The sequence below is a fragment of the Denticeps clupeoides genome, chromosome 7 (assembly GCF_900700375.1).
Source record: "Denticeps clupeoides chromosome 7, fDenClu1.1, whole genome shotgun sequence".
In the NCBI taxonomy this organism is placed as follows: Eukaryota; Metazoa; Chordata; class Actinopteri; order Clupeiformes; family Denticipitidae; genus Denticeps; species Denticeps clupeoides.
In genome coordinates, this window is record NC_041713.1 from 5,242,750 (window position 1) to 5,261,192 (window position 18,443).

An 18,443-nucleotide genomic window follows, 5' to 3' on the forward strand; every position below is an offset into this window, starting at 1 on the left:
TTTTGTATTTTTGTGTTTTAATCACATCATCAGAAATTCATTCATTTACAAACATGTGAACTGTACATCCATGCGTCTGAACACACAGCCTTCACATTGACCTTGACCTCCCCATTTAAAGTGATTATACAGAGTTATGAGGTGGAACCAGACAGGTGATATGTAGGGACGGACCAATCAGATCAGCGAAGCCCAACTCTGTTAAAGAGCCACCCTGTCCAAACCGGCAACCCTTCCTCAAAGCACAGATACGTCACCAATAAAAAACACTACAGGTTACAACACAATCTGGTCGGTGGCCACGATTGGGAGATCGACAAGCGTTCATTATTCTGCAGGGCTTCATGCGCTGCTGTCACAGTCCCGAGAGTCCAGCGAGAGGAAGATGTGGCCCGTGCACAGAACCAGCCCAACATCGTCCTTCAGCAGCTCGCAGCTCTGCAGGTCTGGAGATACGTCTCTGATGCAGACTGACTGAAAACAAGCAACACAATTCCTTTCCTGTTATATATATATTATATATATATAAAACCCTAACACATAGAACACACATGTAAATATATAATTACATATATAAATATAATTTGCAACAAACAATTTTGTTTTGGCCCAATAATGAGTGTGTGAACAAGTGAATTATATTATGCAACAGTTGTGAAAAAACAGCATACAGTAAACGTCCTGAGCCCATTTTACTATACGCTTATCAGGCTGTTTTGACCCAGCTTTATGAATATTTGAAATACTAAAGAAATGTTAGTCACAATAATTTTATGCAATACTGTGTATTAACTTAATATTATTTCAATCCAATCCACTTACTTTAGAATTATAAACTAGCGTTGTTGAAGAACGTACTTTAATTTTTTCAATTACATTTATTATTAATTTAGCATATTACATATACTTAAGCCTAAAAAAGTTTGATAAAACAATGCCAAATAGTTTATTTTTTTCTTTTTAATATTCTACAGAAATATTTGCAATTGAACTGTATTGAAATCTGGAGGTGCTGAACGGACAGCTCCGCTCCTCCACCCAACCTGCTGAAAGCCTCACCGCGCTCCTGAGCTCCTTCCCCACCAGGTTCTCCGCGGACCCGTCAGACTCCGGCGACGTGCGTCGGGCGTGGGGAGACCTCCGCAGCCCGGACAGCAAGCCCGACGCCCGGCCGACGGAGTGGAAGCTGGGGCCGGTCCCCTGCTTGTACCACGCCTCGGCGGGGCTGGAGGTGGACAGCAGCGCGGAGAGGAGCCAGAGCAGCAGAGCCGGCGACCTGACGGATGCGTGCATGACGGAGGGCGCCTGGAGACACGCTTTCCCCCGTCCTGCGGTCCCCCTTTTTATAAGCAGCGGGGGCTCCGGCGTTGCCAGGTGTCGACAGAACTCCCCCGCACATATCAAAGAAATGTGGATTTGCATCATGAGTCACATCATTTATTGTACGTGCATGCGCCAAACTTTTAAGTTGGACACAACTTGTCACAACTCTGACGTATCAAAATCAGGTAATAAATTAACCAAACTGATGCAAAAATAAGTAAGTAAATAAATTCTCAATAAACAACGCTACGTAAAATATTGACGATATTAAATTAAAAAAATCTCGTGAGGATTTGCATGGATTTTTGGAGGTGATTTTGAATTCAGATCCAAAATTGCGCCCCCGGGTGGTGTTTTTTTCAAAACTAGCAGTTTATTTCTTTTCATTTCATTTTGCTGCATCAGACCATCCCACACTTGTAAACGAACTTTTAATAATGATTTTGAAGGTGACTAAGATATACAATTTTAAAGTTTGGGTTTCATTACATCCCACATACTTAGTTGGAAGCTAAAGTGACTCACTCACTCACTCAGTGTGATGGGTTAAATGCAGAGGACAAATTTCACTGTGTGCTGTGCTGCTATGACAAGTGACACTCACTTCACTTTATGAGTAAAAACAAGGGCAGAAAAATCACAGGGCAGCTCAAATATGTTTTAACCACTTCCATTTACATTTACAGCATTTACCAGACGCCCTTATCCAGAGCGACTTACAATCAGTAGTTACAGGGACAGTCCCCCCCTGGAGCAACTTAGGGTTAAGTGTCTTGCTCAGGGACACAATGGTAGTAAGTGGGATTTGAACCTGGGGCTTCTGGTTCATAGGCGAGTGTGTTACCCACAAGGCTACTACCACCCTACACACCACCTTAAACTGACTAGTTTTCCATTAGCTGCTCTCTTACCGGTGGTCGGGTGATGTGCAGCAGCGTTGGTGGCCCACCCAGCCCATTAATCTGAGTTTGCTTCGTTGCTGCTGCCCGGACCAAAGTTCGCGGTGAAAACACCACTCCTTAAAATCAATGTTTGGTCCTACACAAGGACCCAGGGTACGTCGCTGCTGTGCCGATACAGAGTCGTACAGATGAGATCTCATGTGGCAACACTTTGTCCGAGGACTTAGATCAATGGAATTGAACGTGCCTCTAAAAAAAAAAAAAAAAAAAGGGCTAACATTTGCTCATTTTGTTCTTTGTTAAGATTTCTTTCAGATTCGTCTGCCAGTCACTGTGGTGTTGACGGCACCGAATCATCCAGGGAGCGAGAAAGCTTTCACCGGCTTTGCTGATGTAAGCTATGCTGCCCTTTGACCCCAATTGTGTGTACCAGAATGCCTGAGCTCCCCACATGATTCACACCTCGAGCGTTCAGTGATTCTTATACACAGCATTTACCAGATGCCCTTATCCAGAGTGACTTACAATCAGTAAGATTGTGGGGACAGTCCCCACCCTGGAGCAATTTAGGGTTAAGCGTCTTGCTCAGGGACACAATGGTAGTAAGTGGGGTTTGAACCTGGGTCTTCTGCTTCACAGGCGAGTGTGTTACCCACTAGGCCACTCCCACACAGTTTCTACGTTTCACGGACACATCCGATCGCTAAGGCCCAGAGGGCTTCGGTGGGAACATGTCCCCTCTCTGCTGAGTCACAGTGACCGAAGAGAAAGTATTTTACTCCGGTATCCCCCCACCGGGAAGTCCCCCCCATGTGCAGCTTATCTGGATCAACCTGGCCAAGACGCTGTTATTCCTGCAGCAAATGCTGAGCAAGCCACAGCGGCACCGTATCAATAAAGTAAGTAGGAGGGTCACCGCTGAGTAGAGATGTTTTAATGACAAGAATCAGCATTGGAATTCCCTGAAACTTTCAGTTCCTCCTGTTCGATGTCACAAGGCTTCATTCGGACTAAAGGTCACCGTGCAGCTGCTTTATAGCTGCGTAGTAATTTTATTTTTTATTTTATTTTACTTCACTGGTGATTGGCCCAACTTTATCCTGTTGAGGTATTTGAGTTGTGCGCAGTAACAAGTGCATCGGACAACAGCGCCCGGGTCCGATTTATTCATGCAATTTGACAAAATGCGAGTGCAAGAAAACAAAAAAACAAAAAAACTTTGATCCATCCGGAGATTAGGGTGCGCCCGGCAGCCCGGGTCCCCCCGCTCGGCTCGGTGTCGCCCGCAGCCCGGAGAACGCCCATTTCCAGGGAAACGAAACGAAACGAGCACCGCAACTCGTCTTCCTTCCGCGTCGGAACACGGGCGGCGGCGGCGGGCAGCGGCGGGGTCGCTTCCACGGCGGGCCGGGCTCGGTACTCACGGCATGGGACCCGGCTGACTTCCTGTCAACAGACGCCAGGTGAAGTGCGAAACACCGCGCCTCGGTTATGGCGTTTTGTACTTTGTCATCTAACGGCGGGCGTGTGGAAGTGTGGCTGCTTTCCGTGTTTTTGCGTGGCGTTCGAAACGCACACGCACCAATATATCTAAATATGTGTAAATGTATTTTTTTTATTGCACAGTGTTGGGCCAACTCGACACAAACGCTGCGGCTAGCGCGCTAACGGCGATGCCCGCCAGATCTCGCGAGACTACGGATAGAAACGGGCTTCTGGGGGGGGGCAAAGTATACATTTTCATGTCACTTCTCGCTGAAAAAGTGACGTGTGGCGACGCTGACCTTTCATCCTGTCCGAGGATAATATTCCAACTTCCATAGTCGCCTGGCGCGCTAATAACACTTTAACAACACTTTCGCGCGGCTTTTACTGCGGCTGCGTGACTCGCGTCGGGCGAATGTTTAAACCCAGTTTACAGCCCACACGAAGGGAATCGCCCGGAGCTTCCCGGTTATGTCCCGCCCTTCTCCGCCATTGGTCAATGGTCCAGCAGGCGGACTCTGATTGGTCGAAGTCCTAAATCGATTACAAATTTCAATGTCGATAAAGTGTGTGTGTGTGTGTGTTTTGGTCACGTGTCTTGCGCCGTGTGCGGTCAGCATTCGTTTTTTTAAACAGGTCTTGTGGTTTTTTTTTAACCTCAGTTTGTCTCGAAAGAGTTTCGTTCTCTATTCGCTGCGAATAGAAAGGGAAAGCATGCGGGGTGGTTTCCGCTGTCATGACTCCACGCCCCACCTGAACCGACACTGGGAAACGAGTTGATGTTCTCTCGTTTTCTTCGCAGACGACGGTGAAGGCTGCAGGATGAAGTGCAATGGCTGTGGCCACCGATGTGTGGAGAAGAAGGCCAAGTTTTGCAGCAACTGTGGTGGAAAGCTGCAGGATCCCACCACACACACTGCCGGTAAATACTCGAAATCGCCTCCTATTGCACAAATATGTGTTGTAGTAGTCAGTTAGTAAGTGCATTGATCAGTTCTACTGTGTGCATGGCCACAATTTTCACTTTTCCCAGGCTCTGATGTGTCAACGCAATCAATGACATCAAAAGAAGAGATCTCGGGAGTGATAAGTGACTCGTCACTGGATAACCAGCAGACTGTCACGTCTCCGAAACGTCCCCATGAGGAGAATAGCTCCATCCCAAAGAAAAAGGTGCATATTTCTGCTATGCATTTTGAGGTATGATAACCGAAGGGGCAATGAGTGAAAGGCCATTTAACCTTTACGGGAGGAATGAGTCAAATAATCTAAGTTGTTTAAACGATTGTCTTGTAATATATGCAGAAGAAAAAGTTTAGTTTGGCATATGTATACTTACATTTACATTTACAGCATTTATCAGACGCCCTTATCCAGAGCGACTTACAATCAGTAGTTACAGGGACAGTCCCCCTGGAGCAACTTAGGGTTAAGTGTCTTGCTCAGGGACACAATGGTAGTAAGCGGGATTTGAACCTTCTGGTTCTTAGGCGAGTGTTTTACCCACTAGGCTACTACCACCCTGACATATACTAATTTAATCATTTGTGCCCCCTTGGTTTGTCCTCCCTAGTTATACATTACAGGCCAAAAGTTTGGACACACCTTCTCATTCAATGTGTTTCTTTTATTATCATGACCAGTTATATTGGTAGATTCTCACTGAAGGCATCAAAACTATGAATGTGGAGTTATTTACTTAACAAAAAAGTGAAAACTGAAAACATGTTTTATATTCTAGTTTCTTTGCTCTGATTACTGCTTTGCACACTCTTGGCATTCTCTCGATGAGCTTCAAGAGGTCGTCACCTGAAATGGTTTTCCAACAGTCTTGAAGGAGTTCCCAGAGGTGTTTAGCACTTGTTGGCCCCTTTGCCTTCACTCTGCGGTCCAGCTCACCCCAAACCATCTGGACTGGGTTCAGGTCCGGTGACTGTGGAGGCCAGGTCTCCACTTTTTGTTAAGAACATAACTCCACATGTGTTCATTCATAGTTTTGATACCTTCAGTGAGAATCTACCAACGTAAATGGTCACGAAAATAAAGAAAACACATTGAATGGGAAGGTGTGTCCAAACTTTTGGCCTGTACTGTATGTGTATTGATTTCATCTTGGTTTATCCTCCCTAGATATATGTCTGATCAGAAAATTTGCTAAAAAGCTGTATGGCTACTGACTCTCAACATTCTCTCCTATGCAGAGAAAAAGTCGAAAAAAAAGGAAGAAGAAGGGGGACAAGATTGGTGGGGCTCAGTCGCTGACCTCTGACCTGTCAGACATTTCCTTAAATGACAATCAGGTAACACAGTCTGGCGACGGCGGGGATGCTGACGATGACTCGGACAGTGAGGATTCAGGGATGGATGAGGCGCCCGACCCTGTCCCTGACAGAGGTGACGTTTCTGAGAAAATAGACCTTCGTAATGTCGAAGACACTAAAGTCCAATCTGTGTCTGACACAACAGAAGGGAACATGGTGGATGATCCACCGTCCAATATCACCGAAGATCCTGTCGTCCAGTCCCAGGTGGAGATGGATGATGTTGAACAAACCAATGTAAATTTGGGTGCAGGCCCTGCTCCTTTGGACACAAAAACAACCACCAATGACAAAGGCAAGAAGCGTCCCTTGTCAAACCGCTCGGAAAAAATTGCACCCCAGGCTGCTCAAGCTTCGAAGGGACACTCCCAGAGTCTGCCAGAGCAGCAACAGCAGCCAAAGGGCTCCAAGGACAAGAAAGATGATTCAGACAAAACCCAAGAATCTGTGGATCTTGCCAAACCTACAGAAAATCCAGCCGCAAAGGTAGAGAGCAATAAAGCAAAACCTACTGAAAATCCAGAACATGCCACAAAGGGAGAGAAGAATAAAACAAACTCCCAAATGGTTTTCGGGCCACAAAGCCAACCTGCAGCACATCAAAAAACGTCGGACACAAAGGTGCTCAAGTGTATTGTGTTACTTTCATACTGCGTTGATGTCGTAGATGTAAACACTCACTTTCCCCCTTCCACTTTTACCAGCCATCCGCAGCAGGACAGGCCCAGAGCCAGCAAACTAAGCATCCCAAGACCACCAAGGGCACGAAAGACCCCTCAGAAAACTCCCAAGCACCAGTAGACCAGAACGCCAACCTTACAGAAACCGAGCAGCAGCAAAAATCAACGAGAACGAGCCCAGAGGTGCAGTACATTTACAACATTTACCAGACGCCCTTATCCAGAGTGACTTACAATCAGTAGTTACAGGGACAGTCCCCCTGGAGACACTCAGGGTTACGTGTCTTGCTCAGGGACACAATGGTAATAGGTGGGATTTGAACCTGGGTCTTCCAATTCATAGGCAAGTGTGTTAGGCTACTACCACCCTATGAATTTATTTGGAGTGTGTGACTGTCCTTCACCTGTACTGGGTGCAGCAGTAAATGGGCTAAAGCGTTAGAGGTACCTAATAAAATGGCCATTGCATGCTGCATCATATGAGGTAGGGGCAATAGCTGCTGCTGAGTTGTTTTGTTTGAGCGTAGGGGTGTGACTTGTGCATTGGGGCAGTGGTGGCCTAGCGGGTAAGGAAGCGGCTTCGTAATCAGAAGGTTGCCGGTTCGAATCTTGAATCGCCAAGGGGCCACTGAGCGAAGCACCGTCCCCACACACTGCTCCCGGGGCGCCTGTCATGGCAGCCCACTGCTCACCAAGGGTGGTGGTTTAAATGTAGAGGACACATTTCAGTGTTTCACAATGACAATCACTTCACTTTCACTGGCTGGTGTCTTTTTTTTTTTTAGATGGTCAGCAAGAGCACCAGCATAGATCCTGAAGGCGGGGCGAAGGTTAAGAATGAGGTGCAGCGGTCTGACCAAGTTGGAGGAGATGGTCTTGCAGGCTCCTTAAAGAAAGTGGAAAAACCTACAACTGGAGGTGACAAAACACAGAAAGAAACCCCCCCTTCACAGCGGTGAGCTTGTTTTTTCTCCCCTTTTTCGTCAACGCTACCTCTGCCCCCTTCCCGAGCGATTTTAATTGATCGGAGCCCTTCGTAACTTCAACTTCAACGCAGGCTTCCTACACGCAGCCAGAAGATCAAGGCAGAGGACAGACTGACCATCTACTTCCACGCTGTTCTGTCTAAGGACTTCAAAGTGTCCCCAGAGGAAGACAGAATTTTCATCCGCGCCGGAGGATGCCTTGGCGGTTGGGATTCCGATCTCGCAGAGGTTTTCATCTCTCGGTGAGTTTGCAGTGTGCAGCAATGTGCTGTGGTTTAAAGATTTTCATTTGTGTCTTTTCACGGTGACAATACAGTTGAAGTTTGACCTTTTTTCTCACGCAGAGATCTGGGGAAAGATGGATTCCTGGTTGAGGGTAAATTTGTGACCACTAAGGCCTCAGCATCAGAGTCCATACCTTACAAATACGTGGTGTACAAGATGAAGAACGATGAATACAAATATGAATACATCTATAAACTGGACTCGCAGAAAACCACAAACAGGTGCCTCTTTATCAAACCGCATCTGCTGAATGAGGAAGGTGAGAGCTGAAATAATTGAACATTGTGATTGCTTGCATCTATTATCTATTTATACCCTGATTAGCCCTGAAATTAGCACCATTTACAGGTAAAATGAATTTTATTGCTTATCTTGATACAATGGTGCTTGGCAGTGGGTTGAAAATGTAACATTTGGTCCTCAAAGTTGATGTGTTGATGTGATCAAGTTAAATGTAAATGATTTCTAAACCTCAAAATTTTTTTATTTTCACTCTACCTTAAATGATGACACATTGCATTCCCTCCCCAGGAGAATGGCATCAATACGATGATATAATCTGTGCTGAACCTTCCAAAGGCATAATGAAAAAAATAATGGACAGAGTTTGGCCTGAACCCAGGAAGAATGTAATTGAGGGCCGAGACATAGCAGCCCAATTCATGCTGCAGATCATCTTTGACCTCTTAAGGGACTGGACTGAGGTCAACCTGAAGAACTTCTTGAATCAACTCCGACAGTTCTACCAGATCTACGCAAATCCGTTTGTGTATGAAGAAAAACAAGAGAAGTGGATGGCTTTAGGCTATGATGAAAAACACGTGAGTTAAAAGGATTTCGGTCTTAAATTCAAATCGTAATTTCATGTTACATGTTACCATTATTTTAGAATAAGTCTAATCATAGATTGATAATACACATACATGCCCACAGCCATTCTGTTATGTTTCTACCCTATATTGCTAGAAATAGTAAATAATCACGTTTATACGGAAAATCTGAATCTTGCAGGTAAGCAGACTACTGAAGAGGTTCATGCTGGACTTTGTGACCCCTGAGCTGCGGAAGGAGGGAGAAGGGAAGAGAGAATTCATCAAGGACCACAGGAAGGCTGCAACAATCATGTTGTATGTCTGGAAGAAGCACGACCTGAAGCTGGACCATGGGGAGCTTTGCAGGCTCTGCACGGCTCTCTGCTTCCCAAAGCTGCCCAAAGAAGAGTTCCTGTCCTACTGGGACGACTTCCAGCGATCATTCTTGTGCCTTAAAGAGTGAGTGGGTTTTCTGTACAGAACACAATGACATGCACTTCAGTCATACAATCACTTTAGGGTAGTAAATGTCCCAGTATTATCCCCTGTTATGCAAACTTTTTCTCAAATGTCAAGGGGACTATATTTATTCCTGTGCTTTTTTAAATGTAAAGATTTAATTTTTGGACTTAACAATCTCAATTTGTCACCTTTGACATATAATGTTGATGTTCTAGTCTTTCTCCTGTGGTTATTTTTTTGTCCCCAGGCTGCCAGATTTGGTGCAGAATCTAATCAGCACAGTAAAAGGAGAGAAGATGCCTCACTGGGTCCTTGTCCTGCCCATGTTTCACCTTCTGCATAACCTGTCCAAACCATTTGAGCCCATTGATTTCACCGTCAGCCATAATAATAATGAACAATCCTGGGCTGGACTAAGCAGCCTGAAGTTTGGAAATACATTGTACTACTTTGAGCAGGATCGAAGGTAATTTGAGCCGTTCTGTCCCCTTAGTGTACATGATTTTTTTTAATGCCAACATTTCTGTATTATTTCTTTTCATTTGGCTCATTCATATTTATATATCATATTTATACCATAATTTAAAAGCACATCATATTTGTATCATAATTTATTACTCAAATATTACAAATTGTAGCAGCTTACGGCTAAGGAATGTTCTCAAAGGCTTTTTTGTGTCTGTGTTTTTTCACTTTAGAGCTGTTTTAAACTTAGTGAAGAACCATGACTACCTGGTGCAGGTGGACCGATTGCTTTCAAGATCAGTGATGTGGCTTCTGGATTTGGAAGAACTTGTTGATAGCAGCTCCATCCTCCAAGCTGAACTGGGTGACATTTTACATGTCTTCACCTTGAAAATTCGGGAAGCACTGGAAAAAATGGGAAGATGCATGAATTATGACGTAAGACAAACACAGACTTGTTTTGCGATCTCACTCATACCTGTTACTCAGATGCTCTTTGTCTTTCTCAACAGTGTGTGGCTAATACCCTGGCGCACATTCAGAGCAAGCTCCTCCAACAAGAATACAGGTAACATACTTGTGTTTTACATGTTCAATACTTAGCAATAGTGACTTTGTAATACTGGACTTTCAAAATAGGTTCTGTCCATTTGGTAGAAAGCAAAGATACATACTGAAAGATAATTAATGCATACATTAAGAATGCAGTAGTATTTCAATGCAACAATCTTTTACACATCCTGCTTCCTCATTCTGGAAAGTTAAATTCCAATTGAATTGTTATTCAAGATACATGAATGTTTCAGCCCACAGTCACACAAATGCACAAACACACACACAAAATTGCTGAAATGATCTGAAGTGCTCAGATTGCTTAACTTTATGTTAATGTTTGGGTACTTTCTCAACAAGCAATATTTCCATATATTTTTTCCAAATATTAAATTTAGACCTTACAACATGCTAATCCAACACACCCAGCTTTGTCGTATATAGCGTGCTGATTAGATTGTTGTTCTGACGTGAATCGAGTGACGTGATGCTAATGACCCCAATGCTTATTATTGCAGATGTTTTTCTGAAGCATATGGAGCTGAGTGTTTAGCCACATCTGTGAAGCTGCTGAAGAACATTTGTAAAGGAGTTCAGAATGCCTACATAGGGAATGACTTCACAGAGCTTCCTGTTACTTGCATGAATGTGGTTGCAGCTGTTTCAGACTTCAGCATTTGTTCCAGTCCAGAAGTGAGTTGAAATATTACAGCATTTTAACTCTTGAAGCTTGAACGTGATCCAAAAAATCAAGCAATGCCTATTGGCAATGCCTATTTAAATATTTTAAATGAAATATCTCTTGTCTTTGAAGTTTGTAGTTTGAAGTTATTGAAATATTATATTTATTTATTTGCTTCTGTTCTAGCCATACCACTATTTAGCTGATCAATGAGTCACAAACCCAGTCTAAATCCATTCTTGGAGAAAAACTGTGATTTATGGTCTGTGATTTGGTACTTTTTTTAACCCCAGAATATAATCTGTATCATGTAATTTATGAATTATTCAAAGGTCAAAAACATTCTATCTGGAAAGAGCCTGCAGCTGCTGTCTGAGGCCAAAACTGCAGTCCGCAACTGGATCAGCAAAACGTTCAAAAAGGCGCTGCTTAATTCATACTCGCTTTCTGTTTCTTTTACCAGAGAGATTGAGGTAATTATAATGTTTATTTATAACAGCATGATTGGATTGAAAATGTAGATTTAAAGAAACAACATTTTTAGTGTTGTCATTGTGTTAATGTGCTTCATTAATCTGCAAACGTGCTTTTAACTTATCTTAATCATATGATCCCAATATTTTTTCAGAATTGTGTCATGTATTCTTTCAGTATGTATTGGTATTGCTGATTATATTAGCTCTTTTATTTATCATATTTATGTTCTATTGAAATTTTATTTAATTCAAAACCTTCAACCTCTCAACCTCAACCAAGTATTGTGTTTATAAACTAATAAGGTGGGCAGTTCTACTGTGTGAATTTTTAGCTGATGTGATTTTTTTTTACCATGTGTGAATTTTAACTGATCGTAGGTAACAATCTAAAAGTTAATTATAACATTTTTTCATTGTCATCCACATTAATCCAAAGATATTTCACTCTTGCGTTTATTGCACACAGCATATATTGCACAAATGCATTCAAATGATGTATTTATTTTTATTTTGCAGATGTGGAACAATATCATCTCTATTAACTTTGAAAATGAGGATTTTACTAAGGAATGGAGGCAGACGTTTGCCAGAGATTTTGAAGGCAAATTTACCCAGGTACACATCAAAGTGAAGGTCATTGTGATTGTCATTGTTGTCATTTGAGCCCCATTCAACCAACCTTTAAACTTTCACAGCATTGAGTTGTAAACAGGGTGCCTATAGTTATTAAAAACCTGGAAAACTTATTGTAAAGAGAATTTTCCAGGCCTTGAAAAGTTTTGGTATAAGAAATAAACATATAAAGTGATGTAAAAGTAATTGAAATCTGATTGACACATGAATGTATAATGAAGTACATTAGTTCTTGTAAGACTGTGTGAGAAAGGTTTACAACTACAACATTTAAAACTAGTGCAGGTCTATAGTATCTTGGTTGGCTTTACATAGTGAACAACGTCTCATGGTGCCGCATGCGTGTTCCATATTCCAGCCCCTCTGCAGCTGCATGTCTCCTTTTAAAAGTCATGTAAATTACAGCTGATGCTGTGTGCCTGAACATGATGGGGTCCATTTTACTCAGACTCGGGTGTCGTTTAAGTTAAGCTTTTCAGGGTTGTCATAAATTTAGTTAAACAACTTTCTGGTAAATTTGACTTTTTGGGATTTAAATTTGTCTCACATTTGCATTGAAATTTCAGAGAATATATGAAAAGTCATGAAAATTCTTTTGTAAAATGTGTAAGAACCCTGAGTAAAGTGCAGCTCTGTATGGTTTTGTTGTATTTCCAGGAGAAGCCTATAGATCAGGTGGATGCCTACTGCTCCAAGATGGAAGAACTGAACAAATCACATCCGCATATCGCCTGCAGTGTAGAGAATTGTGCCCTGCAGGCAGTCAGCACTCTCTGTCAGGTATTCAATAAACAGAATGGCAAATGTTAAATATCAGTTACCAGGGGTGTGGAATATGCTTACATGTATGATGGTGTTTCATTAGGAAGCATTTGGTGCTATTTTCCAGTGCTGCACCATAAGTCTAATCGCAATCGTAAAATTACATGAAAATGATGCGATTTATATTATGAGTTCATGGACTGAAGCGACAATATATTATCTGTTATTCTTTTGAAGTTTACCAACTGACTAAACTAAGACTGCATATACAAACTGAACAATGCATATACATCATATATAAAACTCTGGGGCTATCTCCTGTTCTTCCGTTTTCTCCGTTTATAACCACATGTACGTGTGATGTCACAATGACAGCCCAGGTGGACATGGATATGGTTATGTCAGGCTATGGTGAACTGGTAGTTAAAAATGCTATTTTAATAGTTGGCACTATTAGTTCAGTAAAATATTGTATTTTTACTTAAATTATTTAAATGATTGAAAGCACCAGGTATTTAAATTGCTATAAATATTTTTTATTTTTGTTTTTACTAATTGTATGTGAATTTTTATTGATATGCAAGCAGGTGCCATTTACGGGCATACCACCTAGCTTATGGCAATTCCACCCAAAGTACGCTGATCTCGTTAGCTCAGGGTTAGCTATGGTGTGTCACATGTGACAATTAATCCCTTTGACTATAGAAAACCACAAGAATTTGTGTGGTGCAGGAGAGCACTTGGCAGGTTGTGGTGTAGGGCTATATACCTTGGAGAACCTGGCGATACGATACATACCTCGATACACAGGTCACGATTCGATACATACCTCGATACAGAGCTGTCTCGATATGATTTGATACAATGTGACACGATTCGATACGATTCAATAAAAATACATGGGCCAGAGCCAATTAGTTAATGCTGAACACATTTACTCAACAAACAGAACTCAATTTATTGAAGACAAAAGTGCATTATAACAAAGTGCATTTTGCTTAAATATTTGCAACTTTAAGTGATCTGATTAATTGTACACAAATTGTACTACTCTGGAAATTACCACAAGTCAACATTTAACTTTCCAAGGGTACAGTCTGAGCTCACACAAGCACAAAATCTTCTTCTTCTTATTCGTAATCTTCTTTTTTTTTGGGACATATTTCACTATGAAATCACTTAAATGCTATATCTTGCTTTAACATTTGGCACAACCTAAGCTCGTTGGACAGAAGAGCAGCGGAGACAGCGGGTCGCTGCTCAAGAAAGCGCTCGAGCATATCATGCGCGTCACGACATCGGTGATCAGTTTATGCTCAGGCAACTCGAGCAACTTCTGCTTCTGTCGAAGTACGTGGCTGGCTGTGGTACTGCGCTTAAAAAAGGTGGATATCCGTCTAACACGTCCCAATAAACGAGCGACAGACAGCAGGAAGCTTCAGTGCACGCTGCGAGGCCAGGTTTAAAGTGTGAGCGAAGCACCTGGAATGCAACATACCGGCAAGCTCCCCTGCGACGATTGTAACAAAGGCTTCCGTGGCTCGCGATGTCCACCCATCACAAGTCAGTGCCACTCGTGGGGCAGAACTCAGGGCTGACTTAACATTGTCTTTGTCATATATTCTCGGTACTGCTTTGTCGGTCATGTAGCTACGGGTAGGGATCACGTAACGGGGATCTAACGTGTTGATCATAAAGCGAAAGCCTCGACAACACTGTAGGGACGTAAACCTTTGCAAATATAATGCACCACAGACTCCGTAATCTTCTGTGCACGGACTGAGTTAGATGGAAGCTTGGATGTTGCGTTGTCCAAAGTAGTTTGCGTGGGGTCCCGTGTTTTTTTGGGCTGCGGTGAAGCTAGCTTGTCCGCATGGTGTCTTTGCAGGTGGGTGCGCAGGTTAGTTGATTTACCGGTGTAGCGTATAGAAGCCTGGCAATGCTTGCAGATTGCATTTGTTTTATCGATCCCTTGGTTTCCTTCCTTTGCTTTAAAACCAAAATGTGTCCAAACATCTGCCTTTAGGGACAACGGCGCTTCTAAAATCTTCGACATTTTCCATGAGATTTTTGACACTCGCGGGCGCCGCTGCGCCCCCTAATGGCTGGGCGGAGTATCGATACTAAGGGCTAGAATATCAATACTGTATCTTTTTTTATTATATCGGTATGTATCTAAGAATCGATATTTTGAGCACACCCCTATTGTGGTGAATGTAATGCAGTTAGACACAAGCCCACATTGCAGGTAATGAGTGACAGTTTATTGGACTTACACAAGTTGAGAGGTTGCATGAGGGTTTAATTGAGACATCACAGTGGAATATGTAATGTAAAGAAGACTTACAGTTCACAAACGCACTCATATGAGACAAGTATTGTTCCTAAACATTCACACTTGCACTTGTCATATCGCAGTCGCATAACGCAGATATTGATCTCATTGATCCCCCCCACCCCCCCAAAAGGGTGAAAAGCATGAAACTGTTGATCACCAGGACTGCCTTCTAGAACCATTGTCCAGAATCTCTTGTACTTTATTTCTTGTGATTTATTTAGTTGTTTGTAATACATTTTCTCTCTGTTGATTTGATTTAAACAGACCAAGTCTGAACGGACTGTTTTTCTGAGAATCCGAAATTACGCCTCCAACTGGCGGTTTGGAAATCTGGTTTCTGCCATGATTCAGAAATCCTGGCCCAGAGACGAATCTGGGGACTTTCATAATGACCAGGAAGTGGTCATTAAACATCTGCTTAACTGGGCTGTGGCTAAGAATGTCTTTGAGTTGCATGGTAAGTTCCCTCTATCACCATCTCTCACGTGTCTCACTGTCTCTGTGTCACAGTTATGATGCATTTTTTATGCTTATGATTAGGACTCCTGAAATGACTCATGCAATGACTCTAGGATTTCACATTATTAGAAAAATGGTCTATGTTTTAAAACAGTTAAAATTCTAATTGTTGAATAAGTTTAGTAAAACTAATTTTTGAGGTGCACTAGTGTGATTTCCATTGCTTTGAATCTGTGCATGTGCAAATATTATGGATCTTTGAGTGAGGATTCCAGAAGCAGAACCTTTTAATACCATTGGAAGACGACTGACTATAATTTGTTAAATTAAATTTCTAGGTGCTGATAAGACACTAACTGACCAGCTCTCTTATGAAGCCAAGGAAAGGATCGCTGTGGCAGCTTCATCTTTCACAGACATGACAAGGAAACTGATTCACGGCAACATTCCCCTGAAGTTCCTTCGCCACATTCTCCAGAAACAGAGTGTATTCACAGAGCTGCTCAAAACTGGTGTGTGGAAATGTTTTATTTGGTTAGATCTCTTAGCCTGAGCCTAGAAGCTTCTTTAAGGCACCAGTTACTTCTACATCAAATGCTCTAAAGCAGTGGTTCTCAATCTTTCCGAACACAGTGAATACCACATCAGAAATTATAAATGAAATAGTATACAAAATACAATACTGTAGTTTAGGGCTGCAACTAATTGTAACGAATTCGCTCAAAAGGAAATATCTATAATTAATTATAACTGGTTATAATTAATAATAAACATTTAGATTAGATTTTGGGATAAACTGTAGCAGAATTAATGTTACAATTACTTGATCTGTCCGTCCACGGAGCAGATAATATAATTATTTATCAATTCTGGGAACGATTATCCCCCCTTTTGCCAGGAAAGGTAGCTTTCCCACTCTGCGTGCTAGCAGTAATTTAGCATGTAGCTTAAAGGGTCAAACGTTCAGTGACTCCAGATGTGCGCAGCACACAGAAACAAACGATTGTGAATTTAAAGAATTTAATAAACACGGCTATAGCTAACATACAACAATTAGACAAACATATACATACAGGGTAAAGGAAAGTGATGAAAAGAGAATGGCAGTATTACACATCAATTAACCACAGCCTAATGAGAATAGTCAGAGAATCAAAGTTCACCTTAAAAAGGGGTTTAAACGTGCATCTAAATAGTTACTTGCATTGGTCCTTGTTTCATGCAAAAGAGTCCTGATGCGGTAGGGTCACGATCCTCAACCTTTAGGGCCTGAGCTGGAGGTCTTCCTTGATGTTACTTGAAGGTAAACTTGCCAAAGAGTAAGCCCAAAAGGTGAGCTTAACAAAGTGTTGAAAAAAAAGTGTCTCAGGAGGAAGAAAAAGTTTCTGAGCAATGCGTGCCTGTGTGAAGTGCTTTTTGATGCTTTTCTGGCATGCCCATCATGTGGCCTGAATGGCCAACCACAAGTGTGAATTTTTGGCGGGAGACGTTTCCTTTGTCTGGGTTTACGACTGATTGGAATTTTTATGGCTGGCCCAGAGAGAAACGGTAGTTCGTTGCAGTTACAATTTCTACCTTATAGAAATTGTATGATGCATTTTGTGACCACATAGTATGCATCACTGTTTCAGTAATAAGGAGAAGTTCCTTCTGACACCAAGAAAGGGACCTTTAGGAGGTAGGAAAGTAGAGATACACTTATACACTTAATTATAGGTAATTAGAGTTTACCTAATGCAAAATAGAAAGTTGTAACTAGTATAATTCATACAAGGGAACGTACACACAACGTGTGCATATACGGGATCCACTTATAATCACATATTCCTAGCACAAGATACAGACAATGTGTTTAAGTGTGTGCGTGATTGTGTATTGCAAAGATGGGGCCAGGCAGGAGGTCTTTATGGAATGCTTTGAAGCTTGGAACCCCAATGAGCAGTTTGCAGACCCAGTCTGTTTAGCATCATGTTTGTGACAGTGGGGGAAGACGGGACAATCAGGCTGAGGGTCCGGGTTTGTAATTTATATGTAAATGTCAGAGGTCAAACGGGGTCTTTGAAGATCGGCCATCTGTGATCCTACGCAGATGCTACATAATGATTATTTTAATAATCAGTTAATCTGATGATCATTTTTTAAATTAATCATAGAATCAAAAAACCAAAAAAAAGAGGCATTAATTTCCAACCCTTTGTTCAAAAACAGAACTAAAGTCTTTAGAAAGTGTACAAACATATTGCTCCTTGAGCTGTTATAATAGTAATAAAATAAGGTACAAATGGACTAAGACAAAAATACATAGACATATATGGTTTACATCTGCCAAATATATAGACTGTAATGTAAAGTGCCACCTGAGCTGCCAGAACAATAATTAATAAAAAAATGTCAGAACTTGTTCTCTACACTATACAATAACAAACTTACATCATCATGCTATTCATTGGGAGTCTATCTTCCTCTTCATCATCTCTCTTTACAAGGCCCTCTATGTCACTCTAATGTCATCAAGAAAGTGCAGGGCATCTTCAATAATTAACATCCTTTTATTTATTAGTAATAACAGAGATATTTATAAATTCTGAGTAATTATATGGTGTAAATATCACATTTCAGTCTGTAAATTGTGTAATTGATCAAAACACTGTGTTGTGGACTATGGAAGACAAATTTAAGTAACATCCTGAAGAAAAAAGATTGATTTACATCTAAATCCGGCTCTATGTGAGAATTGTTGTAGTACAACAGGGTATCCAACAGGGAACAGAAGACAAGCATTAGATTCCATGCTTGGTAATGCAATTGGTCTCAGAATGT

The 18,443-nt window shown here is 41.8% G+C and overlaps 2 protein-coding genes across 3 annotated transcripts in view; one reads left to right on the forward strand and one right to left on the reverse strand.

The window, feature by feature from the left end:
• Positions 1 to 4,165, reverse strand: LOC114793608 (neuropeptide B-like). Of its 2 annotated transcripts, none has more exons than XM_028985631.1 (3): positions 4,010 to 4,165; positions 1,060 to 2,474; positions 1 to 474 (listed from the first exon to the last, which is right to left on the reverse strand). In XM_028985631.1, the coding sequence occupies exons 2-3, from the start codon at positions 1,423 to 1,425 to the stop codon at positions 343 to 345; spliced, it is 498 nt and encodes a 165-aa protein (XP_028841464.1). In that variant the 5' UTR covers positions 1,426 to 2,474; positions 4,010 to 4,165; the 3' UTR covers positions 1 to 342. The 2 variants fall into 2 exon arrangements, with proteins under 2 accessions (XP_028841464.1, XP_028841463.1); XM_028985630.1 differs by having other exon boundaries at positions 3,650 to 4,165.
• Positions 3,475 to 18,443, forward strand: part of LOC114793607 (E3 ubiquitin-protein ligase rnf213-alpha-like) — a 39,060-nt gene continuing 24,091 nt past the window's right edge. Inside the window, 20 exon segments of the mRNA XM_028985628.1 lie at positions 3,475 to 3,688; positions 4,513 to 4,632; positions 4,744 to 4,910; positions 5,912 to 6,104; positions 6,177 to 6,652; positions 6,736 to 6,894; positions 7,497 to 7,666; positions 7,769 to 7,939; positions 8,042 to 8,241; positions 8,514 to 8,803; positions 8,994 to 9,253; positions 9,504 to 9,722; positions 9,955 to 10,159; positions 10,234 to 10,289; positions 10,792 to 10,966; positions 11,288 to 11,428; positions 11,948 to 12,046; positions 12,722 to 12,844; positions 15,429 to 15,621; positions 15,962 to 16,135. Of these exon segments, the coding sequence (XP_028841461.1) occupies positions 4,533 to 4,632; positions 4,744 to 4,910; positions 5,912 to 6,104; positions 6,177 to 6,652; positions 6,736 to 6,894; positions 7,497 to 7,666; positions 7,769 to 7,939; positions 8,042 to 8,241; positions 8,514 to 8,803; positions 8,994 to 9,253; positions 9,504 to 9,722; positions 9,955 to 10,159; positions 10,234 to 10,289; positions 10,792 to 10,966; positions 11,288 to 11,428; positions 11,948 to 12,046; positions 12,722 to 12,844; positions 15,429 to 15,621; positions 15,962 to 16,135 (3,571 nt within the window). The 5' untranslated portion in view covers positions 3,475 to 3,688; positions 4,513 to 4,532.